The 23,503-nt window shown below is 37.3% G+C and overlaps 1 protein-coding gene across 2 annotated transcripts in view; it reads left to right on the forward strand.

Annotated features, from left to right (window-relative positions):
- PSME4 (proteasome activator subunit 4) overlaps window positions 1-23,503 on the forward strand; it is a 70,238-nt gene that overhangs the window by 13,805 nt on the left and 32,930 nt on the right. For both annotated transcript variants that reach the window (XM_054197034.1, XM_054197035.1), the window contains 17 exons: window positions 125-169; window positions 1,546-1,695; window positions 2,849-2,912; window positions 6,196-6,270; window positions 6,777-6,899; window positions 7,375-7,467; window positions 8,386-8,651; window positions 9,976-10,162; window positions 10,871-10,960; window positions 12,801-12,865; window positions 12,963-13,113; window positions 14,715-14,813; window positions 15,198-15,267; window positions 15,723-15,790; window positions 16,361-16,576; window positions 18,600-18,757; window positions 20,888-20,983. In XM_054197034.1, coding sequence (XP_054053009.1) covers window positions 125-169; window positions 1,546-1,695; window positions 2,849-2,912; window positions 6,196-6,270; window positions 6,777-6,899; window positions 7,375-7,467; window positions 8,386-8,651; window positions 9,976-10,162; window positions 10,871-10,960; window positions 12,801-12,865; window positions 12,963-13,113; window positions 14,715-14,813; window positions 15,198-15,267; window positions 15,723-15,790; window positions 16,361-16,576; window positions 18,600-18,757; window positions 20,888-20,983 — 2,016 coding nt within the window. The remainder of the gene's footprint in view (window positions 1-124; window positions 170-1,545; window positions 1,696-2,848; window positions 2,913-6,195; window positions 6,271-6,776; window positions 6,900-7,374; window positions 7,468-8,385; window positions 8,652-9,975; window positions 10,163-10,870; window positions 10,961-12,800; window positions 12,866-12,962; window positions 13,114-14,714; window positions 14,814-15,197; window positions 15,268-15,722; window positions 15,791-16,360; window positions 16,577-18,599; window positions 18,758-20,887; window positions 20,984-23,503) is intronic.

Raw genomic sequence — 23,503 nt, forward strand, 5'->3', positions numbered from 1 at the left:
GACATTTAGTTGCATCAACATTATCTTAAGCTCTTGAGGGAAGAATCAGCAAACGATTGTTTATTTTATACTGTCACTGAAATTTGGTAATATGCTATCCGTAACGTTTCCTTTCTTGTTTCAGTTCTGTAGAAAGTGTTCTGAAAACACTTGTGAAGAGCTGCAGGCCGTAAGTATTTGTTATTTTGTTGTTTGGTGGTTGGTTGGTTGTTTTTTTTTTTTTTTAAGCCTGTATTTTTAATATTACCTTAAGATGGGGAAGAAAAGTGTTGGTGGGGCTGGGGGGAAGAAAAGCCAACAACCTCCCCCTAAAAATCCCGCCCGCCCTAGTAGTCATTCCTTTGCTGCTGATGTCCCAACTCAAATGAGAAGTTTGGGGTGGAGGGTTGAGACTTTTCTGTTTTACTGCATTATGAATGATGAATACCTCAGGTTCATAGGTTGCTTAAAATGAAAACAAAATGACAGGCATGTTCCATGGTATAAAATTTAAACAAAGTGTAAAATTTTTTTTTTTTCCTCTTTAACAACCTTGGTTGAAAATTCGTTAATAGCTAGTTAAGCCAGGATATCACTTGCTAAGGGCACCGTTGCTTTTGCTCTTGTGTGCTCTGTTAAGTTCACTGGGAATGTGTGTGCCTGAACCAGTCTTGCTCTGCGCTCATTGACTTTGCAGTATCTTAAGCCGCTAACAAAGATGCAGAGAAGAGACTTGTTCTCTTTTATTCACCATTCATATGGGCATTTGTAGTTATCATCTGCTTTCATGGGAGCAGTTGTTTCATATACTGATGTTAATTCATTGAGCATTCCTGTAGGAGATACTGTCCTAAACACATGCTGTTAGTATGAGGAACATAAGGACAAAGCAACCTTACACTTCTCCCAAATATGTGTGGTTTGTAGCTAAATTGGTTTTCAGTGTTGATTTTTGGGGGGTATCTGTTATGAATACAAAAGTCACTAAAACAGAGTATTTTAAAAATGAAAATGTGATACTTGTTTCTTGAAAATTCTGACTTAAGGTTGGGACACTGATAATGTTACTTCCAGTTGGCCCCATATCAACTGCAGTAATTATGCTGTAGAAGCAGTTGTATGTGGGATGCATTTTAAATACTGCATTGCATGGATATTTTGGGTTTTTTTAAAGAAATTAAATAGCCACTTCAGGATTCCTATAATGTTCAGATATATGTTTCATGTGTCTTAAGTCATCTTACAAATGTGAATAGTAGTTGTTTTGGCCAGCCTTTGCACTGAAATGGTTTTGCATTGTACAGAGTCTTTTTCTGGTTCAGGGAGAAAAGAATCTTGTTACATTTGTGGTCTTAAGGACATCACAGGTGCATCGTTTTAATCCTAACTTTTTTTTTTGTGAAGGTTAAGTGGAATTGAGACCTGCCTATCTGTTGCCCCTGGGTACATGTTCTTACTGTAAAACTCAGATTTACTGCAAATTAATAGATAATTTTAAATATGTTTAAAAAAGACCCAAACTTTAAAGCCCAGCCTGTGTATGTTCAGTGGTTTCCTTGTTTTCAGATATTTTCCAGAAGATGCCACTGCAGAGATGCTAGATGAATGGAGACCTTTAATGTGTCCATTTGATGTTACCATGCAAAAGGCTATTACCTACTTTGAACTATTTCTACCTACTACCCTTCCTCCTGAACTTCACCAGAAGGGTTTCAAGTAAGTGTAATTGAATGTCTGTTGTTATAGTATTCTGTTGCAAATGCAAGTGATTATCTTTTACAGGATGACTTGAAGTCAACCAGCAAAATGAACGGTGGCTTTTAACGGCATTTTTGGAAGGTGTTCAAGACAGAAATTCTGTCAGCTTTTTTCTTTTGTAAAAGTAACCTGAGGGAAGCTAGTACCTGTTCTCTGAGTTCTCCTTTCTCTAGAGTAAAGCACACAGTATACGGTAAAGCAAACTAAATTGAATTAAATGCACTTTAATTCTGAAGGAATAGTCTCACAAGTTAAAAATCATTAACCATAGCACAACTTTAAGTCCTACCTTCTATTTAATTTGGGGTAGCTTCTGATGAGTCCTTCATGTAGGCTAAAGTACAGCTGTTGCTACAGATTTGGGATGGTGAGGTAGAGGTCTTCAGTTCACTGTCAAGATGTGGAAATGTGAGATGGTTGGAAGCCTGCTATAGGAAATGAATTTGAGTATTAAAGGAGAAACATTTGCAAGACGGGGCCGTACCTGGATCATCTTTAAGGTAGAGCTACTGTACTTCAAAACATAAGCCAGTGATGTTTAATGCACATAGAGGTTATGTAGGCTGGTTAGGTTAAGGTATATTTATGTATAGAGTTAGTGAAAACTTCAAGGAAGGAAGTGAATGTAGTTTTTAAAGGCAAATTTAAGTAAAGGACTGGTATGGAGGGTTTGCATACTTGGCTTCAGGTGAATCCAGAATAGAAGCTAATGATGTTTCTAAACATTGGTCAGTAAGAACAAATTTTAGACTTTAAGGTAGAGGGAAATGAAATGTTATTTATTTTCATCTGGTTTACCCGTGTTGGCATAGCAATATGTAATGAAATGGCAAAGCTGAAGTAGATAAGAAAACTCCTGGTGTAACACTTGTGTGAAAAAGTGGGTTCAAAAAAGAGTAAGAGGAGGAAAGGTAAAAGAAGCAAGGACTGAAACTCAGGATCAGTTTTGGGGGTAGGGAAGGTGCTGTGGGAGACAGTGATACAAGCATGTCCATGTTGATCCCTGTTCTTGTTGAAGGAGTTGAGAGGCAGGTGAGTTCCTGGGGATGAATATCCAGTGAGGGAGCTGCTTTAACAACATTAAAATAATTTTGTTTCTGCTCTGTTGCAGGCTTTGGTTTGATGAATTTATAGGCCTTTGGGTGTCAGTTCAAAATCTTCCCCAATGGGAAGGGGTAAGTATTTACTTTTCACCTATGCTAGTAGAAATCAATTTAAATGTTCCACAGTGTGCTTGCAAGGCATTGAAGTCAAACAGTGATAGAATGGATTATTTTTTTCCTTCTGCTTTGACTAGTACAAGAAAGCAGAGACAAGAATTTCACTATTGTTAGCAAGCAATTACTGGCGGACTAAATGAGACTGCACTTGTGCTTGGTGAACATTGTTTCATGGCCAGCTGAGCTCCTCTTTCCAGACTTGGGAATGCTGGCATTTTCCAGACTGCCTGCTAATGCTTACAATGATGCAATGTGCTATTGCGATTTCTATAAATTATAATTCTGTAAACTCCCATCTTTTATATCTTCACACATCTTTCATGATTCCTAATTTTGAGCAGTAATGCTTTGCCTTGACTGCAATGAGTTGTTGTCATCTTTATTTCGGATACAGGAAAGAACCTGTACTCCCCTTGGCCAAAAATACCATTGGGCAATATCTTTCAAGGAAAATAGTCTACTATGTACCTGTCTGCCTTTTTTCTGTGTCTCATATGACTAGAGACAAACTTGAGACACCACCACCAGCAGCTTAGGTGCTGTTGTTGTCAGCTGACCTGTAGCTTGGCTTTGCTGCAGTGAAAGTTGGCATATTACCAGATTTTTTCCATACTCAGTATGAACATAAGCTCATTGACCATCTGTCTCCTTTTACTAATCTCCTGCCTATGTACATAAGGAGGACTTCTCAGTGTCTTTGGAGAGAGCTGATTTCTAAAACAACTGTTGAACGCTAACTTTGTAGCACGTCCTGTTTCTGGCAATTCCTTTGTGAAAAGACTTGTGCGTAGGTCTTTCTAGTGTGAGTTATGTTTTATCACAAGTAAAGGAAGGCAGTCTTTCCAGCAGTTGGCAATTGTCCACATTTGAACTGGGGTAATTGCCAGAGTTTTATTTGTCTACTGTCTGTAGACACTTCTGCATCTTTCTGATGGCTATCCAAAAAGTCACAGTTCTGTTTACCCTTTCTGACAGAAACATGACAGCCTGCACTTTAATATCATGATTTGGTTTATTTCTGTCAAACTGTCTTAACAAATAATCATCAACACTCTTTCATATGTTGTGTCTGATTTCCCCCCCCTCACTGTATTCTGACAGTTAGCTTGGAAGGCCCAAACAATTTTATTTTTTCCCCAAAGCTTTCACTTTTTGCTGTCTTGTCCACTTCTTAAGGGCAGGCTTGTGTATTTCATCAAGCTTGGATGCAGATAATTAGACATATGGGTTCTGACCGTGCAATCCAATTCAAGTCTCTGTACGCTGCAAGCTTTGGCAGGAGTTAGACTTGCTGTTTGAAGGGGAGCTATAGAATCAATTGCCTTTGTGCATGGTAAGGTGTTTTTTTCCGGTGGGTATTTCTTAGTATCAAACAAAAAGGTAGATCATTTAAGAAAATGTAACACTTGTCTTAAGGCTGTGTCAGATGTGACTGTCCTGAGTTGAATTTGTGTGTTTTCCAAAGCTGTCATGTCTTTCGGGCTGAGAGGTGGACTGTTCTTCTGTGAATATCTGTCTCTGAATTAGGCAGGATTATTTAAGGCCCTTCCTTTTCGCTTCGCCGTAGCTTCAAGATATTGATACAACTGTTAGGGCTCTTGGAGACCTGACAGGTATTTCCCTCATTGGACAAGCTTATAAACGAGTGTTGGTGGATTATGTGCTTTCTCACAATCAGGATATGAGAATAAGACTTCATCTTCTTTTTTTGTTTAGTCCTGATAACTCTCTTTCCTGAGGACATCTTTCACTTCCCTTTTGGACTCATGAGACTGTCTTCTGGCAATAGAGTATCTAATTCTTCATAGATAGTCACATACTGCCATCCCATCTAACAGCTAATGCCTGTGACCTTTACAAGCCACCGTTGTGTATAAAACAAAGCTTACAAATGTGACAGCCATCAGCAAAGGCAAGTGCACTTTAAGTAGGATGGATCATGCAGAAGCTAAATAGTCCTTCAAGATGTGTTGGTTGAATTTTCTTCAATGCCTATATATAGATGCTGTTTTAGGCCAGTATCCACGTTCAGCTCATGTGAGAGTGCTCTACTGGTGAGGAAGCACCATGAGATGAATTGGCAAGCATAGGTGCTTCAGTGTTACTGTGGAATGTATGCATGGCGTGTCACTTTCCAATTGAAGTTACTGAGAACCAGGATGATGCATTGGCAGACAAAGTGGATAGCACAGGGCCTATTCCCTTCAAAGAAAGTGGTCTATCTTGGATACCTGTTTATTCTCTTCCCAAACCTCTTATCTTCTCCAGAGCCTATCTTTCTCATTCTTGCATGTAAGAGGATTCCTAATGTGTTTTTGGTAGGGTTGCGTTCTTCAGAATATTCCTTAGGATGTTTTCTAGTAACCAATCCAAATAGTCCTCTATGCAAAGGCTATGAAAGTAGGTATCAGGTTTCTGTTAAGAGGAGTCAATGAAATAACCAAGTTAGAGCCTGATCTGTTATGAGATTTTTGCTTTGCCTGTGCTGCATTGTGGATTTGCTGGGAAATCTCTCTTCCAAGCTATCCCTGGAGTTTGTTCCAAACCTTTGCTGCAGAGATGAATAGTCTGCTATGCCCTGTTGATAAAATGGTGGTAACGTTTGAAGGGCTCTGAAGCTTAGTACAGGTGTCTTTCTGTAAGCTACTACCAGGGGTCTTCTGCTCTGTGGAAGCAGTTCAAAAAGGGGAAAAAGCACAAAGCTGTTCAAAAGTGGAGAAGATATTTCTTATGAAAAGCTAAATTCTTTGACATCACTAGATGAACAACAAACTTATACTTAAGCTATATGTTCTTTACAGTTGTTCTGACAATAAGTAGTTGGGAAATAAAATGGTAGTGAATGCATTCTGCCTTTCATGTTAATTCACAGAGTTGGGGAAAGGGAGAGCGTGCAAATATCTTCTAAAAGTACTATCAGTACATCTTTATGTTAAAAAAAAAAAAAATCGAAGAGATAGGGGTGTATATTCTGATACGATGCCTGTCCCAGAACTTAGATCACAATTACCTTCTTTGTGAGTGCTCAGATGAGTAATGAGTTGGACTTCTGAAGGTAGGAATTCAGATGCATTATGAAATATTGGTGGCTTCTGGTAGAGTGAAACCTCATATTGCAAGTGCTTTAGTGCCATGAGTAGCTTTTATCTTGCATCTGTAAAGTAGATTGAGGGCTTGGCGCGTCTTTTATTATAAATACATTCTAATGAATATTCCCTTCTTTTATGGTTGTTTTCAGCACCTAGTAAATCTTTTTGCTCGCTTGGCCACTGACAACATCGGGTACATAGACTGGGATCCGTATGTACCAAAGGTAATGTTTCTCATTTTATGAAATTATTTTATTTTGTTTACTTTGAGATAAGTCTTCAGTATTACTATGCTAAGAATATTTCATATTTCCTGTGTCGGTCTCATACTGCAGTGCCCCAGTTTTTCAAATTAGAAGCGTTCATTTGACGACCTGAGCTAAACTTTGAAAATTTAAAGCATCCTTTTGTAACAGTCAGCATTGGAAGTTGTTACTGTTATCACTCAAAACCAAATCAAAGCAACAACATACCTTACTAGACAAGTGGTGTCTGATTACGTAACTAATCCCGTGTTCTTGTGGAAATGGCCCTTAATGATAGTCTTTTAATAAATAGTATGTATGACCTTTGAGTCTTAGCTTATGGATTTCTTTTAAAAGATGTTCAGAATAGTTATATTGTTTACAAAACCCCAAAACCACCAAACAGCTTTTGATTAGAAAATTAATTTATGCCAGTGTATGGGATAAATTAATAAATTATTTTATGCCAATGTTTGTTTTTTCAGATTTTTACCAGAATTTTGAGGAGTTTAAACCTTCCAGTGGGAAGCAATCAAGTAGTTGTTCCAAGATTCTTAACAAATGCTTATGATGTAGGACATGCAGTAATGTGGATCACAGCCATGATGGTTAGTAACTTTTTCAAAAAGTGAACCAAGAACTAGTGCAAAGCTTTAAGCAAGTATGTAAAACTAATGTTTGCTCTGTTTAGCTCACTGCAGAAGTTTTTAGACTTATCTTTTGCCCAAGGTTTGTTTTAAAGTCCATTGTTTCACTGTCAGTCTGGAAAGTGGATGGAAAGGTTTATTTCACAGCTGCTGTCTGTGGCATTCTGGAAATTAACAGCCAGCTACAAGCACCACTGTGGATACACGATTGAGAGCTACTGAGCAATTAAATGACTCTCTTAGAGTGAACCTCGGAGCAGATGGAAAGAACTTGCTACTTAGTGCTGAGCTGAAGGTGGGGAAGGGAGGGAATTAGCAGGTGTGATTTTGATATTGCCGTGGTAAGTGAGAATGCTCTCTTGTACCTCATACTACTGTGTTAGCTGTTCATTTTAACTTACTCTGTGTAATAAAATTCTGTGATTTATTTTTACAGGGTGGACCAAGTAAACTAGTGCAGAAGCACTTGTCTGGACTGTTCAATAGCATTGCCTCTTTTTACCATCCTTCAAATAATGGACGCTGGCTGGTGAGTTTTTAGCATGTAAAGATAATAACTTTGGCTGTAATTTCAACAGTCAAATCTGTCAAATCAAAGTGTTGATAGATGTACTATGTGCTCCAACAGCCAGGTTGTCTGTTGGTTGTATGATATTTTGAGGCTTTAATTTTAAAGACCTGTGATTGTACTGTCATTCAAATCATACTTTTATTCTGATGTCAGGACCATAGCTAGTCGGAATATTCTTCAAACATCTAACCCAAGTGCAGTTTAGAAGTCCAAAACTAGGCCTCTAATTCATAAATAGCTAGGAAAAAGAAGTCAGCACTTTAAAGGAGGATGGTATACAGCATCAGTATTGCTTGTGTGACATAGCTTTCATGTTACTGACCTGTCTTTAAGTTAGCAAAATCTAGTTTTGATTGACCAAAGCAAAAAAGATTTTTAATGCATAACTGGCTTGATGAAGCATAACTTTTTGATGGTGTAGCTAGTCGAGTCTTCTGCTAGAGAATGTAAGAATCTCCCTGTGATAACTGGTAGAAAGTACAGATTAAAACAGCAAGGCTGGTCAAAGCAGTGCCAAAGGAGCTGACTTGTTCTAGAATAGCATATTTGCTTACACATGAATGTGCGGAGAATTCTCTCAAAGATGTCCTAGTGACTGTTAAGTAATGTTGATTCTTGACTATATCTTTTGTTTGTATTTTTCATTATTTTTTTTAAATCATAAGGCATTAGTGCTGGCAGCATAATTGTTAATATTTTGGGAACTGAAGTTTAATGACAAATTGTGAATGTTGTATTTTAAAACTCTTCTGAGCTTTCTTTTATTGCACTTGTATAATTTCAAGATATTAGCTTATTAATTGTCTGTTGTACACCTAGCCGCTCAGGTTCTGCTACTACTAAGTAACTGAATGGCATTTCTTGTATATTCAACAGAACAAACTGATGAAACTACTTCAAAGGTTACCCAGCAGTGTCGTCAGGAGGCTGCATCGTGAGCGCTACAAGAGAATAACTTGGTTAACTCCTGTGCCTGATAGTCATAAACTTACTGATCAGGATGTTACAGACTTTGTAGAATGCATTATTCAACCTGTTCTTCTGGCTATGTTCAGTAAAACTGGAAGCCTGGAGGCTGCCCAAGCCCTGCAGAATCTTGCACTGATGCGTCCTGAATTAGTAATTCCGCCTGTACTCGAGAAGTAAGTTCTGCACAAACAACTTCCGTTTTCCCTTCCCAACAAATAAATATGCAAAGCAGTCATATTACATGATAAGCAATCTATTTGCTGCAAATGAATGCTTACAGTGGGAGGAGCTCCTAATACCCCTGTGCCAATCACCTGATTCAGGACAGGGAGTGAGGGAGGACTTTATTTTTTATTTTGCTTTGTTTGGTTTGTTTTTTTTAAATACCTGGCAAATGGAATAGTTCTGGGAGCTGTTCATAGCTTGTACGATACAGGGTAGTCCTCAGGTGGTCTTCATTTCTGTTAGTGTTTTGTGGCAGATAATGGGTTGAAAAAGCAACTTTCTACCCTTCATTCAGGAGCCACGTTAGGTCTTCTCACTAACTGTTAATTGGGCAAAATATAAATGATGATACTGCATGTTTGTGTAGTAATAAGTGTAAGTTTTGTATTTACATTTAGTGTCAGAGTATGTTACAGGTTGTTTAAAATTACTGTCATTGCTTCTGACTTCATAAGCGAATCACTAAAGTACATGCCCATGTGAAATAGTTTGTACTATTACTGATACCCTGGTCCCTGAAATTCCAAAAGAAAAATGTAATTCCTTCCTGCCCCAATGAAAAGCTTTCTTCCTAGTCCCTCTCCATTTTTCCTGTCCTATGCAGTCTTTTGTACTTTATCAACTCCTACGGTAAAAACAGTGGAGAAACTAGTTTGTTTTGAAGAGCCCTTCCTGAGTTCCATACCTTCCTGACTCAACTGTTTGTAAAAACTTGATAAATCTGCTCTTATATGAAAACATTTCAAGCATAACAGTTCTAAGGAGGACAGCAATGGACGCCCATATTGGATATGGCTACTTTTTCTGTTTTGGGAGCAGACTGAACGTCTGCTCAGTAGTACAAACTATCACTGGTGTGTTTGGCTTGGCAGCAGTTCCCAGTTCATTTTGTTGAGTAGATGTAGGTCCTTTGTGCTTTGAATGACTTAGGGCAAGGGTAGCACTATGACCCTGGTTTGAACTGTAGGTTGTTGATAACTGTAGGAAGTATTACACAGCTTGCTAGAAAGTACTTAGTGTAAAAAAAGGTTTAAAAATCACAGTAACTTAACAGGTTTTTATAAAACCAATATGGACTTTAATGTAACACTAAGTAATGTGTCCCTTATCTATGTAGAGGAAAAAAATTTTGGAACCATTGATTAGCTTGATTTTTTTTTTCTTGCAGAAATTTTGTATCCTTTCTGTAGAAAATAACATGTGCAATCCACTTTTCTTTGAAGACTTCGGAAACATTATTGTTCCTAATATGACTGCTCTTAAACTTTATAGAACATATCCTGCACTTGAGACATTGACAGAACCTCATCAGCTCACAGCTACTTTAAGCTGTGTGATTGGAGTGGCTCGTAGTCTGGTATCTGGAGGGAAGTGGTTTCCTGAAGGTCCAACACACATGCTACCTCTCCTGATGAGAGCATTGCCTGGGGTGGATCCAAATGACTTCAGCAAATGTATGGTGAGTGTATAAATCTTACCTTTTTTTAGAAGATAGTTAGCCAACTAGTTTGCGCTGAAAGCTTTTTAAATATTTGTATGAAAGCAAGTAACTCATGTTTCCAGAAGTTCTTAGCCTGACTTTGTTTCTGCACAATTTCATTTATAAAAAGTTAATATTACAAACCTCTAACTTACGATAATGCTTTAGGCTTGTGGGGCAGCGCCAAGTGAATCTTTGACACTGGATTGTGATAAGCATTGTACTGACTTCTTGGGCAGCTCTAAAAAAACCAAGATAAAATAGATGCTCCAAAGCTCCTAGCAAATATTCCTAGTCTCTTAAGATCAATTGAAAGACCTTTATCACTAAATTTTCATTAAATTAGCTCCTAAAAGCCCACATCTTCAGGAATTCATGTTAATTGACTATTCAAACAATGTTAATATTATAGGGGTTTTGTAACTTTAAAGTAGAGCACAAAGTAAGTGTTGCTTTACTTAGAAAATTGAGGGGGTTTTACACAGTGCTGACCGGTAAGTTTTATGTATGAAATCAGAAATTATTATTGAATTTTTGGGGTGGAAGAATTAGGCTCTGGATTTTTTTTTTATTTTTTTTATTTTTTTTTTTATGATTTGCTTTGGCTCCCATTCCTTAATTGCGAAAGCTTTTTAATGTGTAAAAAACAGTAACACCTAGTAAAGAGCTGTTTGCAACTCTCAACAGATTACATTCCAGTTTATTGCAACATTTTCTACTTTGGTGCCTTTAGTAGACTGTTCATCTGTATTGCAAGAAAGAGATGATCTTTCAGAGGTAAGAGTGCTGTGCAGTTATGAAAACAAAGCTATAACCTACTTTTCAATATAGTTTCTAGCAGTGTAATAATTTCTTCAAAACGTTAACAGGTTTGCTACTCTCTTTTTGCATACATAAAACTACAGTAAACAAAAATGCAACAAAACAAAGATGATGTGGATCACGTTTCCTTCTGGTCATTGTGGTAGAGCTGACATCAGCATGCAAATTGGCGATGTATTCTTAGCATTGCTGCTTGGTCATAGGTTATTATAGAGGTGATTTGTAAGTTCGGACAGTTAAATACTTTTATGTCAAAATTTAGCTGCACGAGGCCCTGTGTAGTGTAATTTGACTCAAAACGTGTCCTGCTTTGAGTAGGAGGTTGGACTACACGGTCTCCAAAGGTCCCTCGCCATTTAAGGTTTTCTGAGTCTAAGAAAATAGCAGCAGCTTTGTTAGCATTACATTTTTGAAACTTCTTGTCACTGTAAAACAATAAAGAAAAAAAAAAAGCAGATGACTGCAGTGTTCCTGTGAGATGTATCTACATCATTTCTAGTTCAAAACTAGTCCATCTTAGAATGGGGTAAAAGGTGACTAATTGACTGGGAGACTCTGGAAGGAATTTGGTCTCCTGTTGAAAACTTCATATGTGTTTAAAAGGCAAACAAAAAAAACACTTAAAACTGGAAAGCAACAACAACAAACAAGCAAAAAAACAAAACCCAAACAAACAAAAAAAACCAAAACAACCAACCAGAAAACCCCCAACTGTTTGTAGTTATTTTTGAAAAAATTAATTCACTCTTTAACTTTTCAGGGCTGTTTTTCCTCCTATGAAAAATAATTTCAAAACACTCACACCTCTTTAAAGTGTTCCTGCAGTCATGCTTCTCTCTTCTGATTAAGATTCTATTGCTTTCTCTTCAGATGCTTGTTAATCTCTTGCAATGAAGAGATAGTGACATTGTTAGGCAGTGAGCCTCATCTCCCTCCTCTGTGTTTTATCCTTTGCTGCCCTTCTGTTATTAGATGTGGTCACCCCACCTGTTCGCTGCGCTGGACTACTGTTCGTATTCATCCCTAGTTTTAGAGCTCCTTGTGCTCCATTTCTCCAGCGTTGTTCTAATACTTTGTCCTTTTCCACATAGCAAAATATACAGGAGACAATAGGAGATAGTTTTTCTGTTTCTCTACCTATCACTAAGCTTTTGATTCTGCTTTTGATACAGCAGTTCAAGCGCAGATAGCGTAGCTATATCTGGCGTATTACAAATAAAGCAGCAGCAACAGTGTCTGCTATGATAGTTGCAACTGTCATGTAAAATGTTTCATCCGCTGGTAGAAGTCTCCTCTTGTAGCTCTGAGAACAGCTAGTAGCTACAGATTGCAGAGATTCTGAATGCTCAGCTACTGGAAGAAGGTCAATTTAATTGCCCCAGAGCTGCAGGGCTCAGAAATAAACAGAGGAGTTTGTACACTGAACATTTAATATAAATATGTCAGCAGAGCCAAGTCTGCCACCACAGTTGGCACTCACTGACCTCCTGTTGGAAAGCAGGATCAGTAGTAAGGCCAAAGGTTGTATCCTTGGAGGCAGACCCAATTTCACCCTGAGAGGTTATTTGGCTAAACATCAAGGCCAGGAAATTTGCTAGCACAGTGTAAAGAAAATGTAGTAATTCTTTCATGTAGTGTACTTGAGACTATACAAACTTTGAGAAAAGCACTGTAGTATATATAATTTAAAAACTGAAAGTGTTTTTGAAGTAGTCGATACAGGAAATAAAGTTTATATGATGTTTCCTTAAGAAAAGACAACCTTTTGTGCTTCTTTTGCATCGGAAAACTGTAGGTGGAAAGAGAATTGTGCTCTGCAACCGCTGAATTTGAGGATTTTGTACTACAGTTTATGGATAGGTAAGTAAGCTAAGGATAGGTGAAAGCTTGGCATGAAGAACTTAATAAAACTTTTTAAGTTCCACTTACTAAAATTGTACTTACTGTATTTGTGTAGATGTTTTGGACTCATAGAGAGCAGCACGCTAGAACAAACAAGAGAGGAGACCGAAACGGAGAAAATGACTCATCTAGAGAGTCTAGTGGAATTAGGTCTCTCTTCTACTTTCAGTACAATCCTTACTCAGTGTTCAAAGGATATATTTAAGGTATGTGGAACATGGGCTTTCCATCTAACTTTAAGAGGCTTATTTTTCTACTGTGAATGACTGGTGCATTCATATCCTTCCTTCCTTCGTTGTCCTGTTGTGAACTTTCACATTTAACCAAGGAGGGGGCTGAGCGGGGAAGTTCAGGACTTCGTGTGAATGTGTTTTATGATTTTATGTACATCAGTACAGAGCTCTTAGGTCCTTGATGCTCTCTTGCCAGCTGATGGTAGATGCTGTGAGAAATCATTATAACAGCTTATTTTATCACTTATCTTAGGCGTGATTTTTCGTCTCTTTTGATGGTAATGGTAACCTATCCAATCCCCTGCTCTCTCCCTGCCACTTCTTAAGCTGGGCAAAAGAAGCTGTTCAGGGAGCCATGTGGCTAATGGGATCAGAAAAAGTATCTGGATTAAAATAACTCTGACGGAGGGGGGTGGAGAATCCATGTTGTTACATGGACAGGTTCTTTCCCTGCAGGTTGAGTTAACACATTTTAAGCTGTTTACATTACATTATGTATATATTTGGAGGTGCTAGGTTTTGTACATTTTGAACCATTGCATTTTGGTTAATGTAAATCTTAAGTTAATTCTTTGTGGTCATTAAATATTTAATTTGTATTTTTCCTGGTTGTTTATTATTAAAGTATCCTATGTGATCTACACTGTATATAGTTCAGCTTGCCTTGCAAGGTGCTGGATGGTAATAAGCTGCTTTAAAACATACTGGCCACTTAAAGAGTTGATAGTCAGTTCCCTATTTATTTGTTGACTAAGGGATGTCTTGGCTTTATTTCACTTTCACATGTGAAATAGCATAGTTTTCCTTTCAGTGGACTGTGTCTTATTCAGAGAAAACTACTTCTGTGTAGCTTCTCAGAAGGACCCCAAGCTTACATTAGTTAGCAGCATTTATCTGACCTCCTTTCTTCCCAAAGTGAATATTTGAGAAGTGTCTCCAATCTCCAGCTGAAGGCAGTGTCCCATTATGCCACCAGTTAAAGCACTCGTTCATAAACTCTTAGAGGGAGGAGGGAAATATAGACCTTCCTGTAATTGAATTATTTTAGTGGTAATGGGCACTGTCATCTGTTTTCCTGGTATAGCATATTACTGTAACTGAGTCTTGCAAGAAATATGAAAAAAAAGGGCAAAAATCTGCAAACTGAAACTATTTTGACAAACCTTCTGTCATTGTTACTTCTGCAGCAGCCTTTATTCTTCTGCTCAAGGCAGTAGTTGTACAATTAGACAGAGGTGTTGTATAGAGTGCAAGTCACGTGTACTGATAACATTTAGGATTCTTTTCCTGAGCAGTTACTATTCACATAAGTTTTTAATCTTTCTATTCTGTAGTATTGTCAGCTTTAATTGTGATGGTAGTTACATTTTACTCAGCTGTAGGCATTCTGCAGAACTGTTTTTTCTGTCTCTGTTCTGATTTTTTTTAAATGTGAATCATGGTTTCAGTATTCTGTTTTAAAAGAATACAATATTATATACAGATACTGCCTTCTGTGTAGCATCAAACACTTCATGACACGTAGTTTCCCTTATCGAAAAAAGTAACCTCCATCTTCTTGTACTCATTTTTAGGTTGCCTTGGAGAAGGTTTTTAACTTTGCTGTTTCAAATATATTTGAGACTAGAGTTGCTGGGCGAATGGTTGCCGATATGTGCCGAGCTGCGGTAAAAGTGAGAAAATGCTCTAACTGCACTTGATCTTTAGTTAAATAAAAAAAAATACTACTACTTTTCCTGTGTTAGATCTTTAATTTTTTAATTTAAATGCTGTTGGTTCTTAATATTACATCTTCTAAAATTGGATGGTTGCATGTAGCAGTATTTCAAGAGGTTAATTCACAAACTGTTTTGCTTGCATTTACGTTAAATGTAGGTTTTAATGAATGTTTAAAAATCATGAAGTCAGGCTGCTCTAGATTGAAGTGGAGTGGAGATACAATCTATTCTTCTCTCTTTTTCCAATAATGTTGTTAGAAGGTTTTTATCAATGTGTGTGCCGAGTTCCATAAAGCATCTTTTTTTTTTAAAATGGGCTATTTATGATGCTGTTTCCAGTGCCGCCCTGAGGAATCCTTGAAGCTGTTTGTACCACATTGCTGCAATGTCATAACTCACCTCACAATCAGTAAGTTTATAAAATTCCTGGTGTTATTTGCTTTGGTTTGGGTTGACTTTTGTTAAACATTAAAATAATATTTAAAACTTCTGTATGTTTTCCACAACATCATTTCAATGATGGAAAATTAATTCTGTCCATTATTTGATCTAAAAAACCAAACAAGCAACTATTTATGTGTAATTTCAAGACAGAAGTTGAAAAAGCTATTGGAGCATGCTTCTTTAAAAAGTTGGCAGTTTAAAATGTCTCCAGACATTCCTCAATTTCTCAAAAAGTATTCAAGACTTAAATGGGCTGAAGTAACTTCCAGTTGGACATGGGTGCAGTATGAATTAGAAGCTTGCAATGGAAGTGTTGGAAGTACACTTTTGGGATGCAAGCATCCAGTTTATGATTTGGCTTGTTGGGAAAACTTGACTGCAGCATCGTTACAGCAGTGCTTATCACACTTCTTCCTCTAGATGACGATGTATTACATGACGAAGAGCTAGATAAGGAGCTACTTTGGAATCTTCAGCTTTTGTCAGAGGTATTGCAAAGAATATTCTTCCTATGCATGAATATCACTGAATCATGTTTAGTGCCCCTGAAAGAAGAAGAAAATAAACTTCTGCTATTTAAACATCGTAAATGTTCTATGAATGACACTGCATAAGTTCTTTTTTCTTATCTAACTTTAAATGGGACATAAGCGGCTGCTGCTTGAAGAAAATGAACGTACAGTGTGTATGTGGAATAAAATTAAAGCATTTAATACAATTATTATGGGATAAAGAGGAGAGATCAATGCAGCGAAAACTATAAGATGCTTTTGATAAGGATAAATCTTTTTAAATGAATTTCAAAATCTATATGAGTATTGCTAGAAAATTTTTGAACAGGGTCGAGAAGCAATGTGTATCACAGTTCTTATGTGTTACACTTTTCCAATGTCAGTAGAAGTGGTGGTTTATGTGCAAGTTCAGTCTTTAATTTTAATTCAATGTGACACACAGAATGAAACTTGGTACAGCATGGGTTGAACAGTGCAATCTTCTCTTTTGTCCTCTAGAACAAAATCAGTTATGTTTACCTTTGAAATGTTTGTCTTTCTTATTAGATCACTCGAGTGGATGGAAAGAAGTTGCTACCGTACAGGGAGCAGCTTGGGAAGATACTGCAGCGAACCCTACATTTAACCTGTAAGCAGGGTTACATTCTGTCTTGTAACCTACTGCACCATCTTCTTCGTTCTGCTACACTTATCTACCCCACAGAATACTGCAGTGTACCAGGTGGCTTTGACAAGCCTCTTTCTGAATACTTTCCTATCAAGGCAAGGATTTTCATTTATTTAGGATTAGAGGATTTGACTTTCTTTTTTTAAAAAACGATCATACAATATATATATTATTTGGTTTTATTTGGAGATTTCTGAATATAGGTCGCAGCAATGGAAAGTGTAATTGAAAGATGCTTTGAAATGTATAGCAAATTAAGAGTTACTTAAAATTGTATTGATAGTAAAAAACGGATACTGACTTGTTTTTAGAAGTTTTATAGCTTGATGTATGGTGTGTGTTTTACAATGATTGCATGACTACAATAAGATAAGAAACATGGCAGGCAACTCTTGCTTTGTATTAATCTTCTAATATGTGATGCATTTAATTGAGACCCAGCTGTCATGAAGTACAGTGGTATAAACAATTAAGTTTGGAATTTAGCAGAACTTTGCTGTTCGCTTTAATTTAAATAGCCAGTAACAGGAAGCATCATTGCACTGGGAGAAACTTAGTCTTTCATCTGCTTTTGTGGATGAGAGCTGCAGCCTTTCCTTGTCCCTCTTCCTATAAATGTGTTTATCAGATATCATAGAATGTGTTGGGTTGGAAGGGACCTTTAAAGGTCATCTAATCCAACCCCCCTGCAGACATCTTTAACTAGATCAGATATAACAAGTAATGGTCAATGCAAAACAACTGTAAGAAAGGAAATATTTTACAGCTAGGCAGAATAACAAACGACCAATGATTCTACACTGAGCTTGAGATAAAATGAAAGTAGAAGTGGCAATATTAAAAATTACTGAAACTGCCAAAAGTAATGCGCTAGACTTTGAGGTCAACTCACAAGTTTTACAGGCGTTTTTCAGTTGGTCTCCTTGAATATAAAGCTGCATTTTGCTGAAAAGTGTTCTTTTACATAATTTTACAACTGCAGACAATCTAATGCTTGTTACTGAAAGCCAGTGCAGTTTTATAAACTGATGGGAAGATCAACTTGGACCAGATACTAATTTAACAGAGAAAAAAATCTTAATTAAATGCCCCAACACAGATTACTTTTTTTAAAATTTCTCTTCTGAATTGAAAAAATTCACAATTACTTTGCTGTTCCATGCATGAGTGGCTACTTTAGAGAGTGTATATTATATCAACTCTTAATTGCCATGAACAGCGTGAGTTCGTCACTGTATTACATGCTTCCTACCCTGCACCAGTGTAAAATTGCAGTTCTGTCACTTTCTCAAGTATATTCATGGAGGACTAGCCTGCTTTTCCAAGGAAGAGAAGTAATAGCAGGCTACATTGAGTAGGTTTACTACTGTAGCTCTTCGTACTTTTTGTCCAGTCAGATCAGTCAGGTGTTTAAAGAACAGATGGTGACGTTTTGTAATCTTAAATTACCGTGTAGAATTGGACAAAGACAGCAAATGGAAAGTGAAGACTTTAAAGCCTATCTATTAATTAGTACAGTCCTGTGGACTTCATGATTGGATATGGATTAATAATAAATACTTACTTTTCTCTTCCAAATAATCAAGTAGTGTTAAATCTATAGCAAGTCTGAGCTCATTGTAAGCCAAAATATAAAAAGTTGTCTTTGTTATGAGATGACCTAGCATTGTATGGAAAGTCCAACTTAAAATTTCCTGATCGTGGTTCAAAACTGGAAAGAAGTATTATTAAATGGGCTAGTTTCTTTATGTTCTCTATAGAGGTATCAAAAGTTTGAGTTGTACTTCAGAATGTTTCTGAGTATGTATCCAGCCAAAGGAATTAACCAAGTTCTGTTCCAATTAGACCAGTACAGTCCTCTTTCTTTTAGTCCTTTTCAGGTATGTGGGTATGTGTTTATTTTCCAGGTGCGTGTAGACATTATAGTAGGTTTGGGATTTCTATTTGGTTTTATTGTGTTCTCAGGGTTGGTTTTTTTTCCTGCATTTGTCAGGATAACAGCTTTACAGCAGTAGCTAGTTCATGTGTTTGGGTTTTTTAGTAATCTTAAATGCTAATTTTTAAAAAGACAGTTTGCTTCATAGTTTGATTAATAAGAAATGTCTATATTTACTATAGGACTGGGGTAAACCAGGTGACCTGTGGAACTTGGACATCCAGTGGCATGTTCCTTCATCTGAGGAAATAAACTTCGCTTTTTATTTGCTGGATACTTTTCTTCAGCCTGAGCTCACCAGACTAGAGCACTATGCAATTGGAAAACTAGAAATGTCCAGGTTCGTGGTGATACGTAATACGGAGAAGGTGTATTTGTCCAGTTATGTCTGTTTTAAGTAGCTATTGCCAATAAGGAGTAAAATATTATAATGTTACACTGTCGCTTACGTTATTCCAAGGCTTCCAAGATTTTTAACTCTTAAGAGTACCTGTAGCTTGAAAGTGCATTTCATAAAACAGATAACACATTAGTTTGAACAGAAACACTCTTTAAAAAAAAAAAGTCTTAAGACGCTTTATGCTGGTATAGAGACTTTTCTGTCCCAGAATTTTTTTTAAATACATACCACAAGTTGTGTTTCCATTTAACTGTAGTCAGCAATAAAAAAACTCTAGACTTTTATCTTGTTATTTTGACACAACCGTTTGTGTTCCTAAGCTATGAAGTGGAACACAGAACGGATTTCGCTTGGAAATCTGTCTGTCTCCCTTTCCTTCCTGTAAGTAAATGGATTCAGTACATAGTGTGTCCCTGCAAAAAGTAACAGTGTTGAAACTGAGGAGGTAATGTAGAGTCAGTGGCATAACAAACAGGAACGGAGACAAGAATACCATTGCGCAATCTTGTTAAACTCTGTTTGTGTGAAACTGTGGCTTCATAAGGATAGTTTCCTAAGCACAAGATAATTATGAGTTTAGTATGTGCTAAAGCATTTACAAGTATCAAATAGCTAAAGCTGTTTACGAGCATTAAATCTCAAACATTCTTTATTTCTCCTGTTAAACCTTCATGTCCTTGAAGCTATATATACTTCAATTGATGTTCATAGCATGTGATGTTATACCTCATGCGTTAAAGTACTGCCCTAGGTGGATTGGGGCATGGTGTGTCAGACTCCTAAATGTTTTTCTGTCTCATGAAGTTCCCACACTTTTTTAATCTGAAAAGGACAACACATGCTTGACAAACCAATGCCACCAAACTGCAACCAGAAAGTATGTTTAGACTAGGATATACTTCCTACTTAATTCTTTGTAAGTTACTTCTTAAGTTTATTTATATGTTTCTTTTGGTGTTTTCTGTTTGACACTCAGTATGTAAAGCAGTTAATTTATAGCTGAAATGGACTTCGATTTGGTCAAGGCTTCACTGTGCTATTTAATACAAATAAACAGTGGTCATTTGGGAGAATATAGCCAAGTGCAGGAATTGCAAATTAAATTGTTACGCAAGCTGGCAAAGCTGCCAGAGTAGAGAATATGATTAGTTGCTGAAGGAGTAACAGGTGTGAATAAATGGGATACTAGGTGAGCCCACTCTTGCTTTGAATTGCAATATTTCTGGAGCTTGAATTCTTGACAAATTTCTTTTTTTTTTTCCTCAGTATTCTACCAGGTAATAATTGGAAATCAAGCATTTTTTATGTATTTAGGAGCTTCAGAGTAAGATTTTTCTATTACAAAAGATAAAATAAAAAATTCTAACAGCCTTTGTTGAACCCATGTGTTTAGAGAGTTGATAAGTAATGCACAAATACTAAGAGCTCTTCAGTTAGGGCTGAAAGGAGTTATTTTACAAATCAGAGCTGCTTATCACAAAGATGAAAACAAAGGGCAAAATTTGTAACTGTATGCTAAATGCTACTACTTTATATGACACAGCTTTAGAAAGAATTCCTTAATTCTTTAAAATAACACAGAAAAAAGTTGTTCACATTCTTGCATTGTAATTTGTCTTCAGAGTGTAAAATACTCGCTCATAAAGAAAATATTCACTCGTCTTGCTCATGATGGGAAGGACTTTTCTTGGCCTTGGGATGGAAAGTGATTTCATGGGTTTTATCTGAGATTCAGATAAAATTCTTCTAGTTTTTGGGGTAAAGCTATCTGTTTTGAGATCAGTTTATCTCGTTATACTGATATTTCCTTCTGTTTCCCAATGTGAAATCTCAAAAAATCTCCAAAACAAATTTTTCAGAAAGCAAAGTCGAATGCTGGAGTTCTGTAATAGAATTAGGTTGGATCAAAAATCAAAAAGTGATTGATTTCTGTAATGCTCCCTCTTGTGTTTAGAAGTGATATAGCTAAAGAAAAGGGCTTTTATAAAACTTCACCAAAATATATGGTTTATCACTTGTATTTTTCAAGCATTTAACAGATAAGTAATCTGGTTTTCTTCTTTGTTTAAGAGATGATGTGCAGCAGTGCCTTGCTATCGTGCACAACTGCTTGATTGGTTCTGGGAACATTCTGCCTCCTCTAAAAGGAGAAAGGGTGGCTCATCTGTAAGTAAAATTTATTATATCACAAACATTCTTAGCAATTATATTCATACTGCTTTTTAGCGCTTATTGCTATTATCACACATCTGCTTCTAGTGACTATTTTTAAGGAACTCTCACAGTAGTATAAGGATACAGAAACTTAAAATAGTGACTTACAGAAACACTTGAGTACTTAAAACGTGAAAGAATAAGTGATATTTTTCGTGCAAGACTGAAAATGTCTAAAAAAGGTAGGTGATGGCACTGCATTGCTGATGCGACTTTATGTAAAGGAAATGGAAGCTAGACATTTATTTATGTGTTTCCCCTCCTCTAAAAGAAGCGTTCAAACCATAGTGCATTCCGTCTTTCTAATGTTCCCGTCATGCCAAATAAATAAAGTCATAAACATTCTGAACTTAACTTCTTGCTGGCTGTTTTCTCCTAATAAAACAGGAAGTAAATCCTGTTTGAATGCTCAGACCCCTGTGAATAATGTCACAGCAGAACCTGGCTACTGCTGCTGGCATACAGTAAAACTCTAGCAAAAACACTTGAGTAAACTTTCATTTGGAAGTAATAGGAACTTTCACATTACAGTAGTTCAGGCTTTAAAACAGACTATTTTTGAATAGATGGGGTTGCTACTTTTAGCTTTGACTTCTTTAAGAAAGTATGTTGAAATATTAACATCAGAGGCAATTATGAGTTTGATCTCAGTATTCTTGTTATATATCATGTTTAAAATACAGAGGGTTTCAATTAAGCTTATGGCCAGAGTCTGTATTTGGTGACTATAAAGTTGTTGCTGTGATATTTTTCCCCAAGTGCCAGCTACTAAAAGTGCCAAGGAACATTGATAATCTCAGACACATTACTTCAGGTGCCTAGCTTCTGAGAGCTTCTTGTACAGTGGGGGAGGCTCCTCTTCAGTGTATGTTAAGATATTTGTTAAGCTGGAGAGCTTTGAAGAGGCCATCTTTTACCATTGGGTAAAAGGAAGTAATCTTTTAGTTAGAGGCAGTGCAGGGCATTCAGGCTGACTATGACTGTCTTCTAAAATAAGGACTCCAACAGTTTGCAGGAGGCATTGACTGTTCCTATACCAGCAATGTGCTGCTGGTCCATATTGGAAAATGTGGGACCATGTTAGCATCACTTCTTGATTCTGTCTGAATCCTGCCCTGGCATCCATTAGGCAGCAGTCACTAGACACTGGCAGTTCATGTGGTTCATGGGTTCAGGGACAGAGTTTCTGGTGTTGGTCCTTCAAAGGAGATGCCTTGAACTTCAAAATGCAGGGCTACAAATCTGTTGTAGCTATGGTAATCTATTAAAGGAAGAAACACCTGTGTAAGAGTAAGTAGTTTTGTACCCTTGTTTAGGCTATCTGACTGTCAATAATGGAAGCTTCATTTGGCAGAAGAAGGAACCTCACCAGCTATGGAGAAGTGAATTGCAGCTGTCATTAGACTGTGTACATGTAGGCAGTCACAGAATCACAGAATAATAGGGATTGGAAGGGACCTCTGGAGACCATCTAGTTCAGCCCCCCTGCCAGAGCAGGGTCACCTACAGCAGGTTGCACAGGAACGCGTCCAGGTGGGTTTTGAATGTCTCCAGAGCAGGAGACTCCACCACCTCTCTGGGCAGCCTGTTCCAATGCTCTGCTGCCCTCAAAGTAAAGAAGTTCCTCCCCATGTTTAGGTGGAACTTCCTATGCTCAAGTTTGTGCCCATTACCTCTTGTCCTGTTGCTGGGCACCACTGAAAAGAGCCTGGCCCCATCCTCCTGACACCCACCCTTGAAGTATTTACAAGTGTTGATAAGGTCCCTCCTCAGCCATCTTTTTTCCAGACTGAAGAGACCCAAATCCCTCAGTCTTTCTTCGTAAGAGAGGTGTTCCAGTCCCCTCATCATCTTGGTAGCCCTTTGCTGCACCCTCTCCAGCAGTTCCCTGTCCTTCTTGAACCGGGGAGCCCAGAACTGGACATAGTACTCCAGGTGCGGCCTCACCAGGGCAGAGTAGAGGGGGAGGATGACCTCCCTTGACATGCTGGCCACACTCTTCTTGATGCTCTGGTTTTGTTTTGGTGTGGGGTGTTTAGAGTTATCTTTTTATGTTATTGGGCAAGGTCTGTAAATTCCCAATGTACAAATTAAGATGTTAGATTATAACCAACTTCTGAGTCACTTGTATATTTCATGGCAGATTTGCTTCATTCTGTTAGTGCTGCCTTATTAAATTCTGACACTTTACATGAAACCATGCTGAAATCAATTTGTTACTGAAGAAAACAAAATCAGACTTTTCTCATCATATTGGAACTCAATAGTTCATTCTACTAAATGTCTGCAGAGCTTCAGAATCCGTCATTACCTGGTTTTGGACAGACTGTGCATATTGATGAAATATCTTCTGCCCACCATGAAGAACGTCTTGCATCCAAACTTTACATTTACATTAAGGCTTTTTAAAAACAGTTAAAGCAATTTATCTTTTCAGTGACTTTACACAGGACTCTGGAATTTGCCCGCCAA

The sequence above is a fragment of the Rissa tridactyla genome, chromosome 3, assembly GCF_028500815.1.
Source record: "Rissa tridactyla isolate bRisTri1 chromosome 3, bRisTri1.patW.cur.20221130, whole genome shotgun sequence".
Taxonomy (NCBI): domain Eukaryota; kingdom Metazoa; phylum Chordata; class Aves; order Charadriiformes; family Laridae; genus Rissa; species Rissa tridactyla.